General features: G+C 37.4%; 1 protein-coding gene across 2 annotated transcripts in view; it reads right to left on the bottom strand.

The window, feature by feature from the left end:
- Positions 1 to 13,003: 13,003 nt before the first annotated feature.
- The window catches only part of LOC311080715 (BEN domain-containing protein 6-like), a 15,842-nt gene continuing 7,555 nt past the window's right edge, over positions 13,004 to 21,290 (bottom strand). Inside the window, exons 9-10 of one of the 2 annotated variants that reach the window (XM_084110819.1) lie at positions 13,291 to 13,431; positions 13,004 to 13,052 (exon numbers count right to left, since the gene is read on the bottom strand). In XM_084110819.1, the coding sequence (XP_083966945.1) occupies positions 13,363 to 13,431 (69 nt within the window). In that variant the 3' untranslated portion in view covers positions 13,004 to 13,052; positions 13,291 to 13,362. Of the gene's footprint in view, positions 13,053 to 13,290; positions 13,432 to 21,290 lie in introns of those variants that run through there. The other variant, XM_084110822.1, reaches the window with a different exon arrangement.

Below are 21,290 nucleotides of genomic sequence, written 5' to 3' on the forward strand. Positions count from 1 at the left end.
GAACCAATCAAATGAAAAATATTATGTATACAGCAATCAGAGGATGGCGGGCGGGTGCGGTTTTGAAAATTGGTCAAAAACGATGATGAGTTTTGTGATGCGGTTGCGGATGAAATAATAGCCCATCCGCGCATCTCTAGTGCAGAGACGGCTGTGCGTGAGTGCTATTTACGACAGTAACGTTACAAGTACTCCACAGCAACTCTAGGGGTCGCTGTTTGAGAAAAACGGAAAAACGGAAACTGCATAGTGTGCCTTTAAGATACTCCTTCATAGGCTGCTAGTAATTGCATCTGCCGGTCCAGAAAAGTTAGTAAAGACATCGTTAAAATAGTCCAAGTGACTGCAGTGGCTCAACCTTAAGTTTATCATGCGACGAGAATACTTTTTGTGCGCAAAAAATAAATAAAAAAATAACTTTATTCAACTATTCATTTTCTTCTGTGTGGGCCTCAGAGTGAGTTCACGAGAGCGTCACGACGCATGCGCGAGAACTGAGAAGATGACGCTAGGGTCTCGATGCAGTGTTTAAAATGGTTCTAAAGTGTGCATTTCCTGGATGTCCAAATCGTGAGAAAACCAACGAGAAAACGTAAAAGTGCCAATGCCGCAAAATTAATGGCTTACCTTTCACACTTTCCCATTAAATGATCATGAGCGTCATCTTCTCAGTTCTCGCGCATGCGTCGTGGCGCTCTCATGAACTCACTCAGAGGCTCACACGGAAGAAAATTAATAGTTGAATAAAGTCGTTATTTTTGGGGGTTTTTGCGCACAAAAAGTATTCTTGTCACTTGATAAACGTAAGGTTGAGCCACTGTAGTCACTTGGACTATTTTAACAATGTCTTAACTAACTTTTCTGGGATGGCAGATATCTATTACCTAGCAGCCTATGAAGTAGTGAGCCAGCTCTCAGATTTCATCAAAAATATCTTAATTTGTGTTCTGAAGATGAACGAAAGTCTTACGGAGTTGGAACAACATGAGGGTGAGTGATTACTGACAGAATTTTCATTTTTGGGTGAACTAACCATTCTCTCAGGACACTTGTTTGCTGCTTTTCCTTAACCATTCGCTTCAACCAGCTTTTGTAAAGAAATTCATACATAAACACAACTTATATTTGTCCGTAAAACTAATTTAAGCATTTCAGATCTTTAAGCAGGTCTTTAAAATTATGAGAAACAGTTGTGTCCAAACTTTTGACTGGTAATAGCCTATTTAAAAACAACTAGCCTCATCATACCCCAAAAAATAGACTTATTCACAAGCCAATAAAAAAATAATTAAAACATCACATTCTATATTTTAGAATTAAATGTGATTAAATGTGTCCACACTAAATGTGTTTATAAACGTGTTAAACATCTTTAAAAGAACAGATGCATTTTAAAGAAAGAAAGAAAGAAAGAAAGAAAGAAAGAAAGAAAGAAAGAAAGAAAGAAAGAAAGAACAATTCCACATCCGACCAGTAGAGGGCAGACTCTCAGTCTTGTCTATTTGAGAGGTAATAGTCATCAGTCCTGGCACTGGCATTAGTTTGAACAGGAACACTGGCCAGAGAAGTGCCTGATGCCAGGATGCCCACTGGTGCGATTAGGCTGTTTGAGGGAGACTAATGGCTGACCACTGCCCTAGCTGGGTGTTTTAAGGAGGACTTGCCCTCTGTCTGGGGGCTGCTTGGTTCATGTGTTAAGCTGGCGGTAGGACAGGGTATGCGGGGTTCATTCACACAGGGATTAAATAAGAACAAGTCACATTCGATGGCCCACTCGAAAGGCTGTTCAGCACCAGCTGGGCTCTGGCGTTGATAGTTTGCTCATGGCAGCCAAGATCGGCCTCTCCACAGTCTGCAGAACACACAGTCCATTAATCATTATCTTATAGCTTCTGATGGGAAACTTCATTTGGCCCGACAAGAGTCATTTTCATTTAAAGGGAACATTTTGGGCATCTAAAGCGTCTGGCCTATTTCTGATCATATAGGCTGTCTGACTTTAGTTTTGAACATTTAGCAGTTCATAAAGAATCAGAATTTAAGAATTGACTCCCTTTAAATTGACGAGTTGGAATTTGAATAAAATGTCTACGGGATGAAGAATTGGAAAGACAGGAAGATGAATTTACTGAATTGCATTTGAAAGATATTCAAGGCAAACACACAACACAGAAAACTCTTCAGCGTAACAAAATGGGCATGCTTCTATTTTGTAAACCAGCTTTCAGGGTAAATTAGAACATTCTGGAAAATGTGGTCTTCCACCATGGTTCATAGGTCAAATAATAGGCCTATATTAAAACTATTTATTAAAAAAAATAAAAAATAAATAAATTGTTGCAATTTTTGAAACGCCATCTTAATTAAATGCAAATTTCTATTGATGCCATTTTACATAGGCTATTGGTTATAATATAGGCCTATAGGTGTTTTTGGAAATTCACCATTGTCTATGAAAAAGTCTTCATGTAGCCTATGGGTTATTCTGAAAAATTAAGTTTTCTTTATAAATCTAATAGATTTGTTTTGCATTATTATTCACATTGAAATTACAATTCAACATATTCTATTACCTCAGTTAAAAATCATGAATTTCATTAATCTCTATTTAATTCTGCATAGCATAAAAAGTAGCCTAGTTTTTCATGAAATGATTTTGTTACAATTCAAATTTGACATAAAAATAAATCACATGTCTTTGGAATGCACAGCACAATCAACATGAATTACATTGTTTTTATTTACCTTGTGTCTATTGAAATCGTGGTATGTGTTGTATTAGTGCTCCTCCTGGTGGCGAGATTCTTGAACAACAGGTTCGTCCTGTGGAGATAATACAGTTGTGCGGTTAAAGCGCTGCAGTCTTCTATTTGACCACCAGGTGGCAGTAGCTCCCGTCAGTCATCATTACTGCCTTGAACCACAACAAATTGAAAATGAAATTACTGTCAATCTATTGAGAGAATGAAGTTATGTCATATCATAGTCCGTAGAGGGAAGGAAATAGACAGATGGGCTACTGGTGCAGATAGAGTGGTTTTAAAGGAGGAGGAAAAAAAGGATGACATTTATTTTGTTGTTTCTTTGTTTTATTCTACTGAATAGAATCCTCCCTCTCTCTTTCACATCTCCAATTCCCTTGTTCCTTATTTTCCCTTGCGCATTATAACGGATGCATCAGGGAAAGAAAACAGCAAACTGGTCTGCGTGCTGTATTCGCATAAAGATTTTGTTGTTCAGGAATAAAAGAAAACAGTAAAATTGTAGGGACAAGAGAGGACAATGGACCCTGAACAGGATTATTATGGGGGTTGAAAAACGTACCAAAAGCGCAAACAAAATGAGTGCACTACATAGGCCTAACTGAAATGAAAATCAGGGTTGTTGCTCTCATTCTTCCAGTAATCTCGCTTAGAGCATGTTTTTACAGAGAGGTCTTATTTTATGGCTGGCAGACCTCATCTTCACTCGTTCTTGTCGATGTGGAGAAGAGGGAGTGAATGATAGAACCCATCAATCAAAACATCTCTGCTTCCATCGCTTTTTATCCACTGCATCGTCCTGCTGAAGACATATACAGTGATCAAAATGAATGAAATAAACAACTTCCAACATTTGATTCTGAGTTCAGAATTTGTAGTGAAGAACCTTTAAAGTCACCATCAAATCAAAATTGACCACTTTTTTTTATGGAATATTGCAGTATTATTGTAAATGATTTATTCGTCCACATCATTATTTAATCAAAAAAAATGAATGTGTTCTCATAATCTTTAATCAAAGTAACTTCACATCTCTTCTCTTCTCTGATGATGTGTTTACTGGCGTGAGGGCGGGGCAAACTTTCACTCACATGACATCACAGCAACAGCAAACCACAACCATCCAATGGTCCAATCAATTCCCCATGTACAAAATCAAGACCCGCCCCACATTTTTTCTTGTTCGAGAAGCCGTTCACTAATGGCGCTTTTCCACTGCGTGGTACGACTCGGCTCGCTTTACTTTGGCTCGGTTTGCTTTTCCACTGCAGTTAATACGCTTTAAAGTGGGTGAGATTATTGATCGTTATAGTTGCGCAGCCACCTCGGTTTCTGACCACGATACAGCATTTCTTTTTTTTTAAGTTGTGTGCAATGGTCGTTTCAAGCAAGTCATAAATGCGAACAAATGATATACTGTGGTTGGCTGTTGTTGACTATTTAAATCTAGCAGGTTTGGTGTCTCTTGTCGCAAATCGCTGTAGTGACGATATTCTCTGACCAATCAGTGATTGCAGATACTCTCTGACCAATCAGTGATCTGCAGTGTTTACACGTCACATTTTAGTATCGGCTGGCTTGGAACCTCAACCAAGGTGGTAGGCTATAAAAAAAAAATAGTACCAGGTACTAGGTAGCCTACTGTACACAGTGGAAACCCCCCCAAAAGAGAGCCATATATCATGCAGTGGAAAAGCGGCATCAGATATAGGGTGCGTCTCAATCAACTCCTATAGCTCCTCATGAATCGGTATATTGTGTTCATGAATTCGTGTACTGGTAAGGACAGTAAAGGACGCTGCCTGCTCACTACATATTGGGACATTGTTGACTGTTTCAAGCTGACTTTAAATTTCATCTTTTAGGCTTTTTTTCCAGCAAAGGTGGCAAAAACTCAACTATTGGAGATGGTGTGAAGTGTGTCAACGCAACCTGAGCCACTCCTTTTCTCTCATTTTGATAAGGTTATTTCATTAACATAATCTCAAAGAGGCGAGTTTCACTCTAAACTGCTGATTCTGTGGGGAACCATCGTGACTCAAACTTAGCGTGTTTATTTATACAAACAGACAGTTCATCTTCCACGCGCCTCCAGCCAAACGGAAGCATCCGCACCGGGCTGCTTTTTTGGCGGGCAAAAGGGTTAAAACCGATCGGCAGGCATCAGTTTAATCATAATCAACCGAGCTAAAGAGGAGTAATGGAACCTGCGAGCCGGGCGCGCCTGTGTTCCGCCACAGATTAGCCGCTAATTTGCATAGCGCTTTCGTTCATCCACGTCGGCCCGACGACAGGCCGTCCTCCCCGGACACAGCCATGCGTAGCCTCCGGGGCCGCTTTGACAAATGGCTGGCCGCGTAGCGCTGTCTTTGCGCCCAAGACGGGGCAGCGAGAGCGACAGTGATTGATAGTCTGACGGGATAAATAGTGCAGAACTTCTTCTTCTTCTGCTTCTTTTTTCTCTAATAGGAGTACAAGAGGTGTTTAAAAACCTGCGTAATGGAGAAATATGAAGCCAAGCAGAGCAAGTGGGAAGGAGATTCTGTGTGTTCGAGTTCGTGAGTGAGTGTTTGTGAGGTAAAGAGTTTGTGTGTAGAGGCCTACTCAAACATGAAGTGCTTGACTTTTTTACTCCCAGTCTGATCTGACACTTTACTCAGTGGCTTTGTTCAAATAATATGCTTCTAGTACTGCAGTAGTGTATTACTGCTGTATAGTAGCCTATGTAGGCTACAATGCATTGCGCAGTGCACCACATGCACATTTTCTGTATGCATTGAATATCCAAATGACCTAGCCTGTTTGTCAAAATATGAATGAACCAGAACTAATATCTGCAGTGATTTGTAATAATTTGAATGTATTTTTGATTAATTTTTTGATCAGATAGCCAAAAGTTAAGTAATTTTTACACTCAACTGGTTTAAAAATGCAAAATAAATATTTTTATTTTTCAAGACAATAACCAGATGGCACTAGCTTCTCGCTGAATGCAGCATGCCAATGTTGAGGTCAACGTAGGATACTGCTGTTTGAAAGTATTGTTGCATTTTGTGTGCTATTTAAAATATAGTAGGCTTTATAGCTAGTATGTAACCACATATTCGGGTGGAACAAATGTAATAAAATAAGAAAAACTCATCCAGACTGACCACTAATGTAAATATTTGGTGGGGTTTGTTCCTGTCAGTGTCTATGATGGTTATTTCCATGCAGTATACAGTACATATTGTGCAGTGTGCCAGTATTCCATTCCAAACATAACTAATACTCCATCAACCTTCATTTCCACTGGCAAATTATTTTCCCTCCGTTGCCATCATCATTTTCAGTAATGAATAATTATATATAGTAATAATTAGCAATACGCAGTGCAGTTTGGGATGTAACTAGTACAGAAATAAATTAATAAATTTAGAGCCTGAGACTGATCCTCTCCATTTTGCAATCAAATGTTTGTTTAAACATTTCCATAGCCATTGTTTTCATGTTACAACCAATATTTCATAACTAAAGAAACGAGGGCGGGCTGAGCAGATAGAGCCATATACTCAACCGTATGGGACCCGAGATCCTCTACACACTACAAATGACTGCTACACCACATAACAGATAGACATTAAGAAAAAATAACTGAATAAATTGACTAAAAAATGAATGTGAATACATTCAAGCATTTAAATGCTTTGTCGTTAAATAAAAAGAAACACTCCCTATAGTTAAACAAAAGCAGGATCCTTATTATCTTATTAGAAATGATAATGCCATATAATATTTTTCAACTACACACACACACACACACACACACACACACACGTACAGTATGTCCCTGGGTGGCTCTCTGTTGGCAGATGAGGGTGCAATAAGGCAGTATAATGAATTCATTACATGCTATCTGACACCATTACCATAAGAATGCCAAACACATACATCAGCAAACACGATTTACACACCTCACCTCGCTCAGCTGCTAGCACACGCGCACACACATGTTGGGTTTTCATGTTTTATGGGGACTTACCATAAGCATAATGATTTTTATTCTGTAGAAACTGTATATTCTATCCCCTAACCCTAAACATACCCATCACAGAAAACTTCCTGCATTTTTACATTTTCCAAAAACATCACTTAATGTGATTTATAAGCTGTTTTCCTTATGGGGACCAAAACATGTCCCCATAACATAGGGTGTACATGAACCACACACACACTCATCAGTGAGTCTGGATCTGCACAGCTGGTAATGTAGTGAATATGAATATGAATATTAATTTTGAATATGTATCAATAACATGAAAAACATGAAGAATCTCAATAGAACGTCAAAGACGTGACATGTTTGCAAGTTGTATATTTCCTTGTAAACAAAGCATTTCATTATATTTTCATTTATTTATTGTTTTTAAATGTAAAAAGCTCACAATTACTGTACACACACACACACACACACTCGGTGAAATCCTCTGCGGGTACATTAATGCACAGAGATAGATCGCAGGCATTAAGAAAAATAATGGTGTGGATATTGCAGCCTCTCATCTCTGGTCAGAGTGCTTTAATAAAGTGTGTAATAAAGTGACGGGGTGAACGTACGCTCTGAATTATCTACGGTAAGTGCTGAAGATCTGTCTCGGTTATGAAAACACAGCATCACTCATTCACAAGAAAACCCGGAGTCATCGACTAAACAAACAGCAGAAATTCAGATATTTACAACTGTCAGATAGCAAGTTTAGATGACATTATTATGCAGGTGCTACATTAAAACATTACAACGTTATATTCTGTTCGTTTATGTTGGAGGTTATTAGGTAATTAGACCATAATTCAGGGCAGATGGTAGTTAAAGATGCTTTATTGCATTAGAGCTCCTGGGACCAAAACTCCAGAGAGATGTTTATATATTAATGAAACTCATCTGGCTACAAACATTAATAAGATTTAAGTAAATTCTCATGTGAGTTTGGAACTAATTTGAATCAATTACACCTGGAAAGTGAGATAAAAGCAACAACAACAACAACGAAAAATCAGAAGTACAACTCAATGTTGCATGAACTATAGTTTGGGCATGTGAAATGATTTGATGGTAATGGGAACTGGACCGAGACTCTTAACAGCTGTATTAATTAATATGACTAATTAAAATGCGGCTTCCCTTATGGCTGTCCAATGAGATGTGATTGAAGATGACAGTAATCAAGATGTGGAAAACTTTTTTAAACCAGTTGACAGAGCTCGATTCAGTGCGCTTGGGAGAGAGAAATGGCCTCTAACCACGGTATATAGAAATTCCAGGCACACGTACACACTCGTTCAGGCCTGCGCAACATCACGCTGGTTGGCCGCTGCCAGGGCTGTGTGTTCACACACTCTTCATAAGGCTCAATTTAACTTCTTGTGTGTAATAAATAGAGTTGCCAGATCATTTGGGCCATATGTGCTGTATCACCCTCAAACACACAGACGGTCTTTCGCTCCGAGTTCTCGGCACGTTGACTGGCAGCGTTCTGGGGACTGAACATGGAAATGTGATACGCCGCAGCACCTGGAGTCCTACAGGAGACAGGATGTGTGTTTGGGCTCTGCTTGACTCCCGCGTGTTTCTGTTCTGTATATTATCATGCACTATTGCCCTGTGGCCTGCAAGGCCCCGGGCTCCTTCTGAGTCTGCCACTCAATCAAGAGTTTAAAAGCAGATTTCAATGGAATACAGAACATTTTTTCTTTTAATTATTTGCAGAAATTACAATAATAATAAAATACCATTTAAAATAATAAATAGAATGGCTGTATTTCAGTTTGCATAATGATGTTATGCACTAAAAGTATGCACTTTACTGTATAGTATGACTACACTGAAGCTATAATTAGCAAATATGTAATTAGCAATTAAATGTAACTATGTAATTAGGTATTAAAACATTTATCTGGCACAGAAACATCAAAATGGCAGTATTAAATTGATAACTATAGATTTAACTAATAGAACTGGAGATGTCATTTATATAACATTGAACACATACTGACAAATAGCAGCATTTAACTAATTGTTTGTACACATTTGGAAAATTCACCAGAGATTTTAACCATTATGGGCACTTTTGGCATCATATTTTCAATGTACACTACTGTTCAAAAGTTTGGGGTTAGTAAGATTTTTTTAATGTTTTGAAAAAAGTATCTTATGCTCACCAAGGCTGAATTTATTTGATCTAAACAACCGTAATATTGTGAAATATCATTCATATAACTCAATATAACTCAAAATAACTGTTTTCTATTGTAATATATTTTCAAATGTAATTTATTCCTGTGATGACAAAGCTGTATTTTCACATGATCCTTCAGAAATCATTCTAATGTGATGATTTGATGCTCAAGAAACATGCGTTATTATTATCAATGTTGAAAACAGTTGTGCTGCATAATATTTTTGTTGAAATCTTGATAGATTTTTTCCAGGATTCTGGAAAAAACAGCATTTATTTGAAATAGAAAATAAAAAGTTCAATTTAAATGATCTAGGATGCATTCATTCTAATACTATTTAGTACTCGTAGTATATAAATATGTAAGACACAGGCAGAGAGAGAGAGATAGAGAGAGAGAATTGGGCGTGGTTAGAAATGTCCAATAGCATGAGAGAATAATAGAGTTGGAGATGCATACATTAAGAATGTGGGCGTCATAGACATAAAGAGAGACAGAGAGAGAGAGAGCACAAAACAAGTGCATGTCATGTTAAATGAATATGGAAAAGAAAAAAGTGAGACTTTTCCCCCGACATAGGCTAGTTTGTCAGATTGGAGAAATAGAGACAAGAAATGTTTTAATATTTCTTATTTTAGACACTCGCTTTAATATTACTTATTTTAGACACTCACACAAGCATCACACGGCACGGCATAAAAATTCAAAACCCCACTCTATCATTGTAAATGTCCAAAACTTTTATTCAGAGTTATGGATTCGTCCATTATGCCTAATTCACTAGACACACACACACACGCACCGCCAGATGTCTTTCTTCCTCGATCGTCACTAAGGAGTTTCTCTGTACAAACAGCAGGGGTCACTTAGTGACCCTTTGAGAGGTCAAAGGTCAGGTTCCCAGCCTGGTGTAGTCATGGTGATGGCATCTGGAGAGTTGAAGCAAAGTGGAATCTCCTCGGCTTGTCAAACCGTCCACACACACACACACACACACACACACACACACGCTCCTGCTCGGGCTCATTAGGTTTATAATCTGTGTTTTTTTATTGCAGTGGACTCCTCTTCGAGGTTGTTTTGATTATATATATATAATCTTGTTGGTTATGTGCTTAATTATACGCTATAGGGTATGTTGTGCATTGATAACCACAAACCAGAACACCAGCCGCCCACATTATCCCATAAACCCGCCTGTCCTGTTACCTGGGCAACAGCTGAGAGTGGCGTCCAGAACAGGCCCGGAGGCGAGGGCTCCGTCTCCTCTCTCCCTGTCCTTGAGCTTTTCTCCCCATGGCTCCAGAGCCTGGCAGCTGAAGAACACAACAGAAAGAGCTGTGTGCATCTGCTTCTGTGAAGTCAGCACGCCTGGAGGCTGGCATTACGACAAGGTCAGAGGTCATCGCTTTCTGGGTGGCGTCTCCCGTTTCATTCTGCTGAAAGTCACGATGTAAAAACACAGTTTGAGAGATGTTTCTCATGAGCGTGAGCCGAGAATTATGATAAATTGCTTCAAACTCTGTGGAAACTGACTGGACTTGAACATTCTTTATATAAATGTGCCATGGTAACTAAAGTATCGGCCAAAATACCATAGTATTTCTGTTACTACTGTGGAACTACTGAGATTAAAATGAGGTAGTCAAACAGAATCTTAATTTACAGACATTCATTTGCATAAACATATATATATAATATAACAAACAAGCCCTTAGGAAAGAACATTTGAATCCGATTTCTTTAAATCTGAGATTTAATGGAGAGCAAATGGAGAGTCATGCTTTAGTCATCTGCTTTTTAGATTATCCTCTTGAGAACAACAAAAAAAACTTCCTTGCATATCACCGTAATCTTCAGAAGAGATCTCAACTATGGCTCGAACTTCTCAGAATTAACAAACCAAAGTTTGCAGTTTCAAATTTTAAACAAAACCAAATGATTTGAGTTTATTGTTACCTTTACAACTTTAGACTGTTACTCCACATCTACAATTTCTCATTTGTGTCTATTTTATTTATCCAAAGAAATTTAAGGAGAATCATCTGAGAACTCCATGACAGACAATATGATATGAAAAAGATATATATATATTATATAGAGAGATTATACAATATTTCATGTATAAATTATATCTATAGCTAGGCTTGGGGTGGGTAAGATTTATTTTAAAAGAAAAATAAATGCTGTTCTTTTGAACTTTCTATTCATCAAAAAAACCTGGATAAAATGTAACATGATTTCCACAAAAATATAAAGCAGCACAACCGTTTTCAACATTGATAATAATCAGAAGTGTTTCTTGAGCATAAAATCATCATATCGGAATGATTTCTGAAGGATCACGTGACACTGAAGACTGGAGTAATGATGCTGAAAATTCAGCTTTGATCACAGGAATAAATTACATTTTAAAATATATTCAAATAGAAAACAGTTGTAGTTAATTTGTAATAAAATGTCACATCTTCACTGTATATTTGATCAAAATAATGCAGCCGTGTTCATAGTTCATGTCTACATATGTGTGTGTGAGATATCAGGTGACAGGTAGGGTGAGGGTGGCAGACAGCCGTCTGAGGGGGGGTCTGATGTCCATGTTGTAAATTCAGGAAGGGGGTTGTCTTTGATGTATATCTGACAGGCCCGTGTGGGTGTGAAGTGTGCATGTGTGTGCAGGGGTCTATGTGTGACTCAGCGACCTGTAATTGCTGTAACCTAAGCGTTAGCCAAACCGCGCTCCGATCAGATAACACACGTTCACATCGTCACACTAGCTTTCTCTGATCTGTCTGTGAGGGCTCTCGATGTCTCAGTAATGTTTGAATGACTCTCACACACGTTCTCCCATCCCCTAACACACAGCCTGCCCTGTCCAGATCAGACAATAGTCAGACGCTCTGGCATTCCAACATGCCAGATGATCTGACGCGTCCAGCCTGCTTTTCAGCTCTCCATCCCAGCCGTCAATCACGCGGCTGAGTTACGGCCTCGCTCGAGACGCCGTAGGCCTTGCAGACGAGGAGGAGAGTGAAATATCTCTCTGTGAATGATCTGTCTTTGTGAATTATGTGTGTGAGTGTGTATGTGAGGGGTTCCCTTTCTCCTCACTATTCAGATAGATTGACCCCGTGGCTGTAAACTACTCTCTCTCTCTCTCTCTCTCTCTCTCTCTCTCTCTCTCTCTCTCTCTCTCTCTCTCTCTCTCTCTCTCTCTCTCTCTCTCTATCTCCACACACACATAGGAATGTTACATTGTGTATGTATCCATCAATCTCTTCCTGTTTTTAACATCCACAAAAACCTAAAAACATAGATTTTAGTCTGAGCCGTGGTGCAGTGGATACTAAAATGTTGAGCCCTGGTGCTCATGTGGCAAAGGTAAAAAAACAAACAAACAAATGCCACCAAAAGTGACCAAAATAGCCTGTATATTTTAACTTGGTTTTTAACATCTATGTATATTAGTACTATATTAATCAAGTAGATTAATTGCAATTAATCACATCTTATATAAAAGTTTGTTTCTAAAATGTATGTATGTGTACATATATTATTATATTTATTAATATTATTTATATGTATATATGTGTGTGTGTGTGTGTGTGTGTGTGTGTGTGTGTATTTAAATATATCATATATAATATATATATATGTGTGTGTGTGTGATTTAGATGTGTGTGTCTATATATAAATATATCAATATATATAAAATATAATTAATAGCATCTACATATATACAACCTTTTAATGTTAGATGTGATTAATCGCAATATATATATATATATACACATACACACACATATACATAGGCTACATATAATAGCCTATATTTGTTTCTTAAATCTTAAATTTGTAAAGTAGCCCTGATTCAACCTAACATTCACTGATGTGTCTGCCTGAGACTCGTGTCACATGAAAACCATCACTAGGTCCACTAACCCTTTAATACGGCTCATGTCAGGAAGTGTGGTGGTGATTATTGGTGGTGGCGGGGCTGGTCAGTTCGATCATGTGCGCTAGGAGTCGGTTACCATGGTTACCATTACCATGCCACCTTGATTGGAGAATGAACTGTAACATAAAGAGGGACAAAAAAAAAAAAAAAAACAAGCAATAAAATGCCAGAACAGATTTTAACTGCACTGACTGTATGTACACATAAGGGCACCTATATACATTTGCATGTGATTGGAATATAGAGAAAGCAAAGGTGGTCCCTGTAGTCTAGGGCGGCTGGCAGGAAAACAGATATCATTATGGAGCTGTTTGATATGCATACTGACATGCTCACGCACACACACAGAAGCACCTGACACTCCATCATGATGTCGTCCCTGAACCTCCCAGGGGGCTGCAGGCACTAGCTGGCGTCAGAAACACATTACAGCCGAGAGATTGAGGAGCCAGAGGCCATTATCTCCCCTCTACAGCACACAGCACTGCACTCCTCCTGCAGAGAGAGAGAGAGACAGAGAATTAGAGGAAGAGTGTGTGTGTGTCCATGAATGTGCATTAATTTTCTTGTGTGTGTCTGTTTGAGAGCGCTGTTTATCCTAAATTTATCCAACAGAGATATTAATGTGGCTTCTGCAAACACGTTGAAAAGAAAGCAATATATTATCCGAAAACTGCCTCTTGAATATTACATTTATGTGATGATATCTTCATTTTCACAAAAGAAAAAATTTTCATACCCTTTTTTTAATACTACATTGTCCCTGTAATTTTATATAATATAATGTAATATTGAAGAATTGATGTTTTAACTGTCTGGAAAACAAGATCTGTAATCTGTCTCTGTTTTTAAGGCATTGATATTTTGCCAAAGGTATTGATGGCCTTATTTTGACAAATTGATGTTTTTGTCATGATAATGTTTTTTTAATCACATTAAGATTTGCACCATTGATGTTTTTAGTGATGCTTCATTGACGCTTTGCAGTCTCATTCTAATTTTGCATGTTATTTTATTCAGTTAAATATTTAAAAGTTATTGATGTTCAGTTTCATTAAGGCATTGTTAGTTGTGGTTTTCCAGAGAGGAACAGAAGGTTTACAGGTCTGTCCAAAAATACTGATATATGTATCTTCCAAATAAATGGCATAATACGATAACCATACATACATACTCATTCAAAAGTTTGGGGTTGGTAAGATTTTAAGTTTCTTATATGCTCACCAAGGCTGCATTTAACATTGTGATATTATTACAATTTAAAATAGCTGGTTTCTATTGTAATGTATTTTAAAATGTAATTTATTCCTGTGATCAAAGCTGAATTTTCAGCATCATTACTCCAGTCTTCAGTGTCACATGATCCTTCAGAAATCATTCTAAGCAGATTTGATGCTCAAGAAACATTTCTTATTATTAATGTTATATATATATATATATATATATATATATATATATATATATATATATATATATATATAGTATATAGTTTCAGAAAATGCACAATTACCCAAAATGTAAGTTAAAAGACTTTTACATAAATTGCTGCCATATTTTAGTTTTTTGATATTTTGTTTGATTATGTACAGTACTGTGCAAAAGTCTTATGCACGTTAGTATTTTAACCCCACAAAACGGTTTTAAGGCATTTATTTCTTTCTTTTGCTGTAGTGTGTCAGTAGGAAATATCAGTTTACATTTCCAAACATTTTTTCTTCTGCCATTAATTGTAATAATCCAGTGAGATTTCTGTATGCACAAGGAGTCTGACAACAGCCGGTATGATCTGATCTCACCGTCATCGAGTCTGTCTGGGATTACATGAAGAAACAGAAAAAACTGAGACAGACTAAATCCAGAACTGTGGGAGCGTCCCCAAGACGCTTGAAGAAACCTTTCTGCAAAGCTCCCTGAAAAACTATGATCAAGTTTACCTGGACAAAAGCTGTTTTAAACGCACAGAGTGGTCTCACCAAATATTGATTTGATTTAGTTAATAGAAGTTCATTGATAAATTAAATCTATTTATGACATTATATTTGAAAGCATTCTCACTTTAAAGCATTTTTTACACCAGTGTCTAAAACTTCTCACAGTACTGTATCTCTGCATGTCAGTTTCTTCAAGCGTCTTGGAGACGTTGCTGCACTTCTTCTGGATTTAGTTCCTTCATGTATTCACAGACAGACTCGATGATGGTGAGTTTAGATCTTCGTGTGGATCATACCGGCTCAGACTCCTTGTGCATACAAAAATCTCAAAATGAATGGCAAAAGAAAAAATGTTTGGAAATGTAAACTGATATTTCCTACCGAAACACTACAGTAAATCTATATATAAATAACTGGCTTAAAACTATATAAATTTTTTTTTGTGAAAATACTAACGTGCCTATGTTTGCATGTGCAAGTGTGTGTGTGTGTGTGTGTGTGTGTGTGTGTGTGCCAACAGTCGATCCAGGCAGGGGTCAGAAATCAGGATCATCATCATGACAGATGTTCTTATGAGCCTGATGGCATTCACAGCAGTAATTTCATTTTATCTAAAGACAAACTGTGCAAAACCGTCTGAAATGGAAAAAAAAGGAGAAAAAGGGAGCAGAAAGACAAAGTGCAAGAAAGACAAAGAGCACTTGAGAGTCATGGACGGATAAAAAGCCTCTTTATGGGTTATTACAAGCACCTCTTTCATTTCCTCGCTGACACACAATGAAAAATTAGGATGAGGCACGACCGCTCCGTCTCCAGCAGTGTGGAATCACCAGGAAAAGCTTGAAACTGTCCTCAGCGAGACACAACATTAATCCACCGGCAATTAACGGTCTCTGATTGGCTAATCAGGATTTGTTTGGAAATGCAAAACCAGGTTTTGGAGGATGTGCGGTTCTTTACACAATGGCGTCGCAGGGTCATTTCCTTTCAAAAAGCCCTGAAAAGTTTATGGCACTGATTCTGTCCGTGTTCAGAAGCTCTTGTTTAAACAGTCACAAGGTAATAAAATAGGACGTCAGACTGACAGTTCACTTTGTTCATATATACATATATCATTTAAAACTAAATGAAATAATGAATAAAAAAAGAAACTCAAAAACAATGCAGAAAATGATCCAGGATAACTAAAATTGAAAATGAGTGAATCTTTCCAATATCTCTGAGCCACGGCAAGTTCTAGAAGGAGTAAATAAATTGTAAGTCCGACACTTAGAGGCCTGTAACTGACATTTTATCTCAACACCCAAACTTCATCTGTTAAAACTCAGTTTGTCAGTTTGATTTCGAGTTACTGACTTTTATTGCCTCCGTGCAATAAAATCACAAACACGACACGATAACTGTCACAACAACTCATAACATTTTACAGAGATGGTCACGGCTGACTTCAGCCTGCCCCTCAAACGAGCTCTGAGAGTTTGGATTGGTCACTTGATAACAGTCATTCATCACGACCGGACGTGTAGCGACGACAACTGACATGTTCACACTGTAACAGAACCGCAGGCTGACAGAGATGCTTGATGAAAGTGTAAATGACAAACGTTTAATCAACCGAAATGTAACATCAACAGCCACGGGGGCTGTAGTTAATGAGAAGTAATGGAAGAAGCCTTCTGGGGGCTTTTTTTCTGTAGCATAGGAATGTAACTCACACCATTTAGTGTGAATGGTGCGCCATGGAATGCTTTAAATAATCAAAACCTGAGATTTATGAATTGGCCAAGGAGTTCTGAAAATAGTCTGTGTGGAAAGTTCATTTACTTTCCAACCATATTCAGTCTGCTCTGCTTATATGCATTTGATATCTATTCACTATGGGTATGATTCAGCACTCAGATGTTCAAAATGAACATTTCACATCAACATTAGTTAACTACCTCAGTTAACATGAAGAATGAACAATACTTCTTAAGCATTTATTCATCTTAGTTAATATTAATTTCAACATTTACTAATACGTCATTAAAATCAAAGGTTGTATTTGTTAACATTAGTATGCACTGTGAACTGACATGAACAAACAATGAGCAGTTCTATTTTTTTTAACTAACGTTAACAAAGAATAATAAACACTGTAACAAATGTATTGCTCATTGTTAGTTCAAGTTAGTAAATACATTAATGTTAACTAATGAACCTTATTGTAAAGTGTTATCTGATATACTATTAAAAAATGACAACATTGTTAATTGAAGATCAGTTTAATCAACAGAAACTCAAAATATTAGGTTATCTGAACAACATTAGTGAATCTCGGTTGATTTGACAAAAGAAAAGAAAAAGTTGTTTGCAAATATGAAAATATTTTTACAGTGTGTCACCACTCTTGAAAGTGGAAAGAAAATTGTTGTATTAAAAGCTTTCTGAAGTGTTGTCTTTAAAAATGCAAATGATACATTTTCTAATTGAATGTGCGGTAATTTGCATACATTCCAAAAACAGAAATCTGAAAATTGTATAAAGCCATGTTCAAAAGTCTTATATCATTTTGTTTGACATTAGTTTTTACTGAGGGGATTTTTGGATATCTTTTTTTATTCCACCATAAATCAGTCATTTTCACCATGTTTTACACTATAGGTATATGATTCAGCACTGCAGAACCTGCAGAAACATCTCGTTGCATCTTTCAGCTGTTCGGTTGCATCAGACCTCCGGAAATAAATCAGGACCTGCATCTATGTGAATGTGTTTGTTTCTCTCCCTCTTACTTTTTCTGCTTCTTTCTCTCTGTTGCTTTCAAGAGTAAAGAGAGAGAGAGAAAGCACAAGCCACACATCATTTCCGGGCCTTTGCGCTGCCAGGACACTCAATCCCGAGTGGAGAAAGTAACAAGCAATAAAAGAAATAAAAGGAGAAACAGACAGATAAAGAAGAGAAAGATTGGGAACGGAGGGGCGCAGCTGGGTTTGCCCCGTGCACACGGAGGGTTCTGGCAAGCGAGAGTGTTCGGGGGTGTACAGGCAGTATCTGCCCTCGGGGGGGACATGGTGGGGCAGGAGGGGGGAGGTGGGGGTCTCGACCCTCATCAATCTCACTCAGAACCCGCTTCAAGACACCAGAGGGGCCCAACCCCGCAGGCCAGAAACCCCCATCCTGTTCACCATACGCACGGGGGCGAGGAAAAGACCCCACTATTGTACACAGCGGGAGGATGGCACACACGCACACACCCAACGAATCCAACTGCCAACTAAGTTCTCTTTTAAGGGGATTACTTGATCTAAGTGCGTGTTTGAGAACGAGAAGTGACTTCAGACAGGTAAAAAAAAGAAAAGAAAGAAAGAGAAACCGTCATGGGATGTCAAAATAAGATGATTTAATAGTGTCACGTCCCGCTCGAACACTTGATCAAACCCACGTCTGACACCTAACGTCAAGGAAACATAATCTGTCTTCTGTGTGACGTGACACACGCCACAACCGTTTACTACCTTTAATTACTTAAATAAATAGTTTTAAAGGATTCAAAATTATGGGGAATCAAAAGTGGAAGCTGCAAACAGGATCTCTCTTTAATATCTCAATTCCAGACAGCAATGAGATTAAAAGGAGAGCAAATGGAGACTGGCAAAAAAAAGAAAGAAAAGAGTCTCAAACTGAACTCAAATCAAATCAAATTCTCTTAAAACTACACTATACTACACATATTAATTTGTGAATATTTCTCCAAATGAAGTTCTGAAAATCTGAAAACTAAGTTGACACTTAAGGCAATTTTTTTAACTTTGGATAAAGCCAGGTTCAAAATTATTTTCTTTTTATTTTCTGATTTGTATCCCTCCATAGATCAGAAAATAATGTCAACAGCCAGAAAACGAATTGCACCATGCTTTTATGAATAAAATGTTATATAAACCAGATGAACAAACCCCTTTGGAAAAACCTTCAGAATATAGATATTATAATAAAATTGGAAAATTTGGTTTATGTAAGTGCTGCTGAAGTGGAGATTTCTGGCTCAGTGCAGGAGAGAAACATAGCCTTTAAAGATATGCATTGTAATTGAAATCTGCATATGTAATTAGATGAAGTGCAATAAAATATTGATGTAAAATGTTGATGTTTTCTTTTCCACTATTCTGAAAGAAGACATGTTATGGAAGCAAAATAGCTCAAAAAGGTTACACTTTATTTTAAGGTGACATAGTTACATCGTACCGAGTAATATTAATTAACATGTACTTACTATAGTGTTACGGTTAGGGTTTGGTTTAGTTACTTGTAATTATGCATCATTTACTGTTGTTACAAAGTACACATAGTATCGTGTCTATGTCAGTGTTACCACACCTAAAATCACAAAATGAACTATAGTGCAAATAAAAAAATTGCTTTGCCTGTACAGTGTCTTGCCTTAAAACATAACGGAGATTTTCTTTGAAAAAGCAACTTTTGAGTAATGACATTTTCCTCTGGATACATTACTGCAAAGTAAGAAGAAAGAGAGAGAAACCGCAGGTGTATGAGTGAATCTGTGAATATAAAAGTGTGTGTGCGTGCGTGTGTGTGTGTGTTAAAGAAAGATGGAGAGAGTGCTTTGCGTGAATGTGTACTCGGATGATAAGGAGGGTAATTAATTTTGTTTAATTAATTGCTACAATGCTGCTATCATCACAGGGACTGAAGAGCACAACTTCTACTGTTCTAAAGTGGCGAAACACACACACACAAAGTCATACGCCACAACCTCATAAAGGTTGGGGACACGTTCGTTCACAATACAGATGAGAAGACAAGCTTTACGAACATGGATCCTTACATCTGTGAATCATTTGCAGACTAATTTATGAACAAAACGTCGACACATGATACATCCAAGATACATAAACCGAGTCATGCACTCGTGTTTCCAGTGCAAAAATCACATGAACTGACAAAACACACGCTACATGACTGATGCAAACCACTATGTTCCACTATTACCATCATACATGACTATAAACATCAGCTAGAACGAGAACGAGTGGGAGAGAGAGGAAGAGCAGGACAGGATGGCAGAGGACAAGGGCCAAAATGTAAAAATCAATTTGCCAACTAAAACAGATGACCCTAAACTCAGTGTGGGGCTGGTAATGGTGGGGGGCTCCCACGGTAAATTCAATTTACTCAGCCCTACCAACTCAATTTGTGCTTCCATTTGGGGGCAGAAGAGAGGAGCGGCGCCACGGGATCAAGCGTCCCCCCAGGCCCCTGCGGCTCCTCTACATATGTTCCTCTTCCCAAACCTAATAATACCCACTCCAACCAGAGCCAGGTATCTCGATTCTGTTTTACACACACAAATACACCGTTTCTATTATTTGCACCATACAGGTTTTTCCCACACACGTTCTTATTGTTCCTTACTGGTTGGTACAATACTGCAGTAGTGCTTACATTTACATTTTTGGATTGGATTCAAGGCATTCAATTTATTAGTACATGCATTCCCTGGGAATCGAACCCATGACTTTGGTGTTGCTAACACCATGCTCCATTTCTTGAGCTAATATTTCAATGATACACTGTTGTCACATGACCTCGATCTATACATGATTACTTCCGATTATATTCGTCGTATACATATAAAACCGATCATATTTTTAGTCCAATTTTGTTAAAACATTTGTTAAAAACTTAAATAACACAAATAACGAGTCAGGAAAATATTAAATATTGCAACTTACGGTTCATTGCTCACAAATGAATTGTATTATTAAAAAGCATTTTATTGTGAGATACAATATTCTGCACTGTGTGCTCTCAAATTCTGTTCCATGGATAAAATCTGCAGTACATATCCATTCTGCTGCAGAAATAGTGATAGCAACAGTTTCTCTCTCAAGTGATACTAGAACAGGATGGACATATCATACTTCATGTTTGAATAAATAAAGAGCTGCACAAAAGGTTTGATGTGATAAAAAAAAGATATATTTATAGGTCACACTTTAGATTAGGGTCCAATTCTCACTAACTATGACTTTTGCCTCAATAAACTCTTAATTATGGCTCATTAATAGTTAGTAAGGAAGGTGTTGTTTCGGTATTGGTAGGATTAGGGATGTAGAATATCGTCATGCAGAATGAGGCATTAATATTTGCTTTATAAGTACTAATAAACAGACAATATCCTAGTAATATAATAAACAACTAGTTCATAGTGAGAATTGGACCTTAAACTAGTATTACCAAAAAATATATAATAAAACTAAATAATAATAATAATAATAAAATAAATAATAAAAAGTATATTTTGAAAATATTATTTAAAAATAATATAAACTATTAAAAATAATTATATAAGCAACTCATATTAATCGTGGCCTGGTATGAATAACATGCTCTTCAAAATGACAAACTTTTTTTCTGTCACAA

The sequence above is a fragment of the Abramis brama genome (genome assembly GCF_963993115.1).
Source record: "Abramis brama genome assembly, chromosome: 1".
Classification (NCBI taxonomy): Eukaryota; Metazoa; Chordata; class Actinopteri; order Cypriniformes; family Leuciscidae; genus Abramis; species Abramis brama.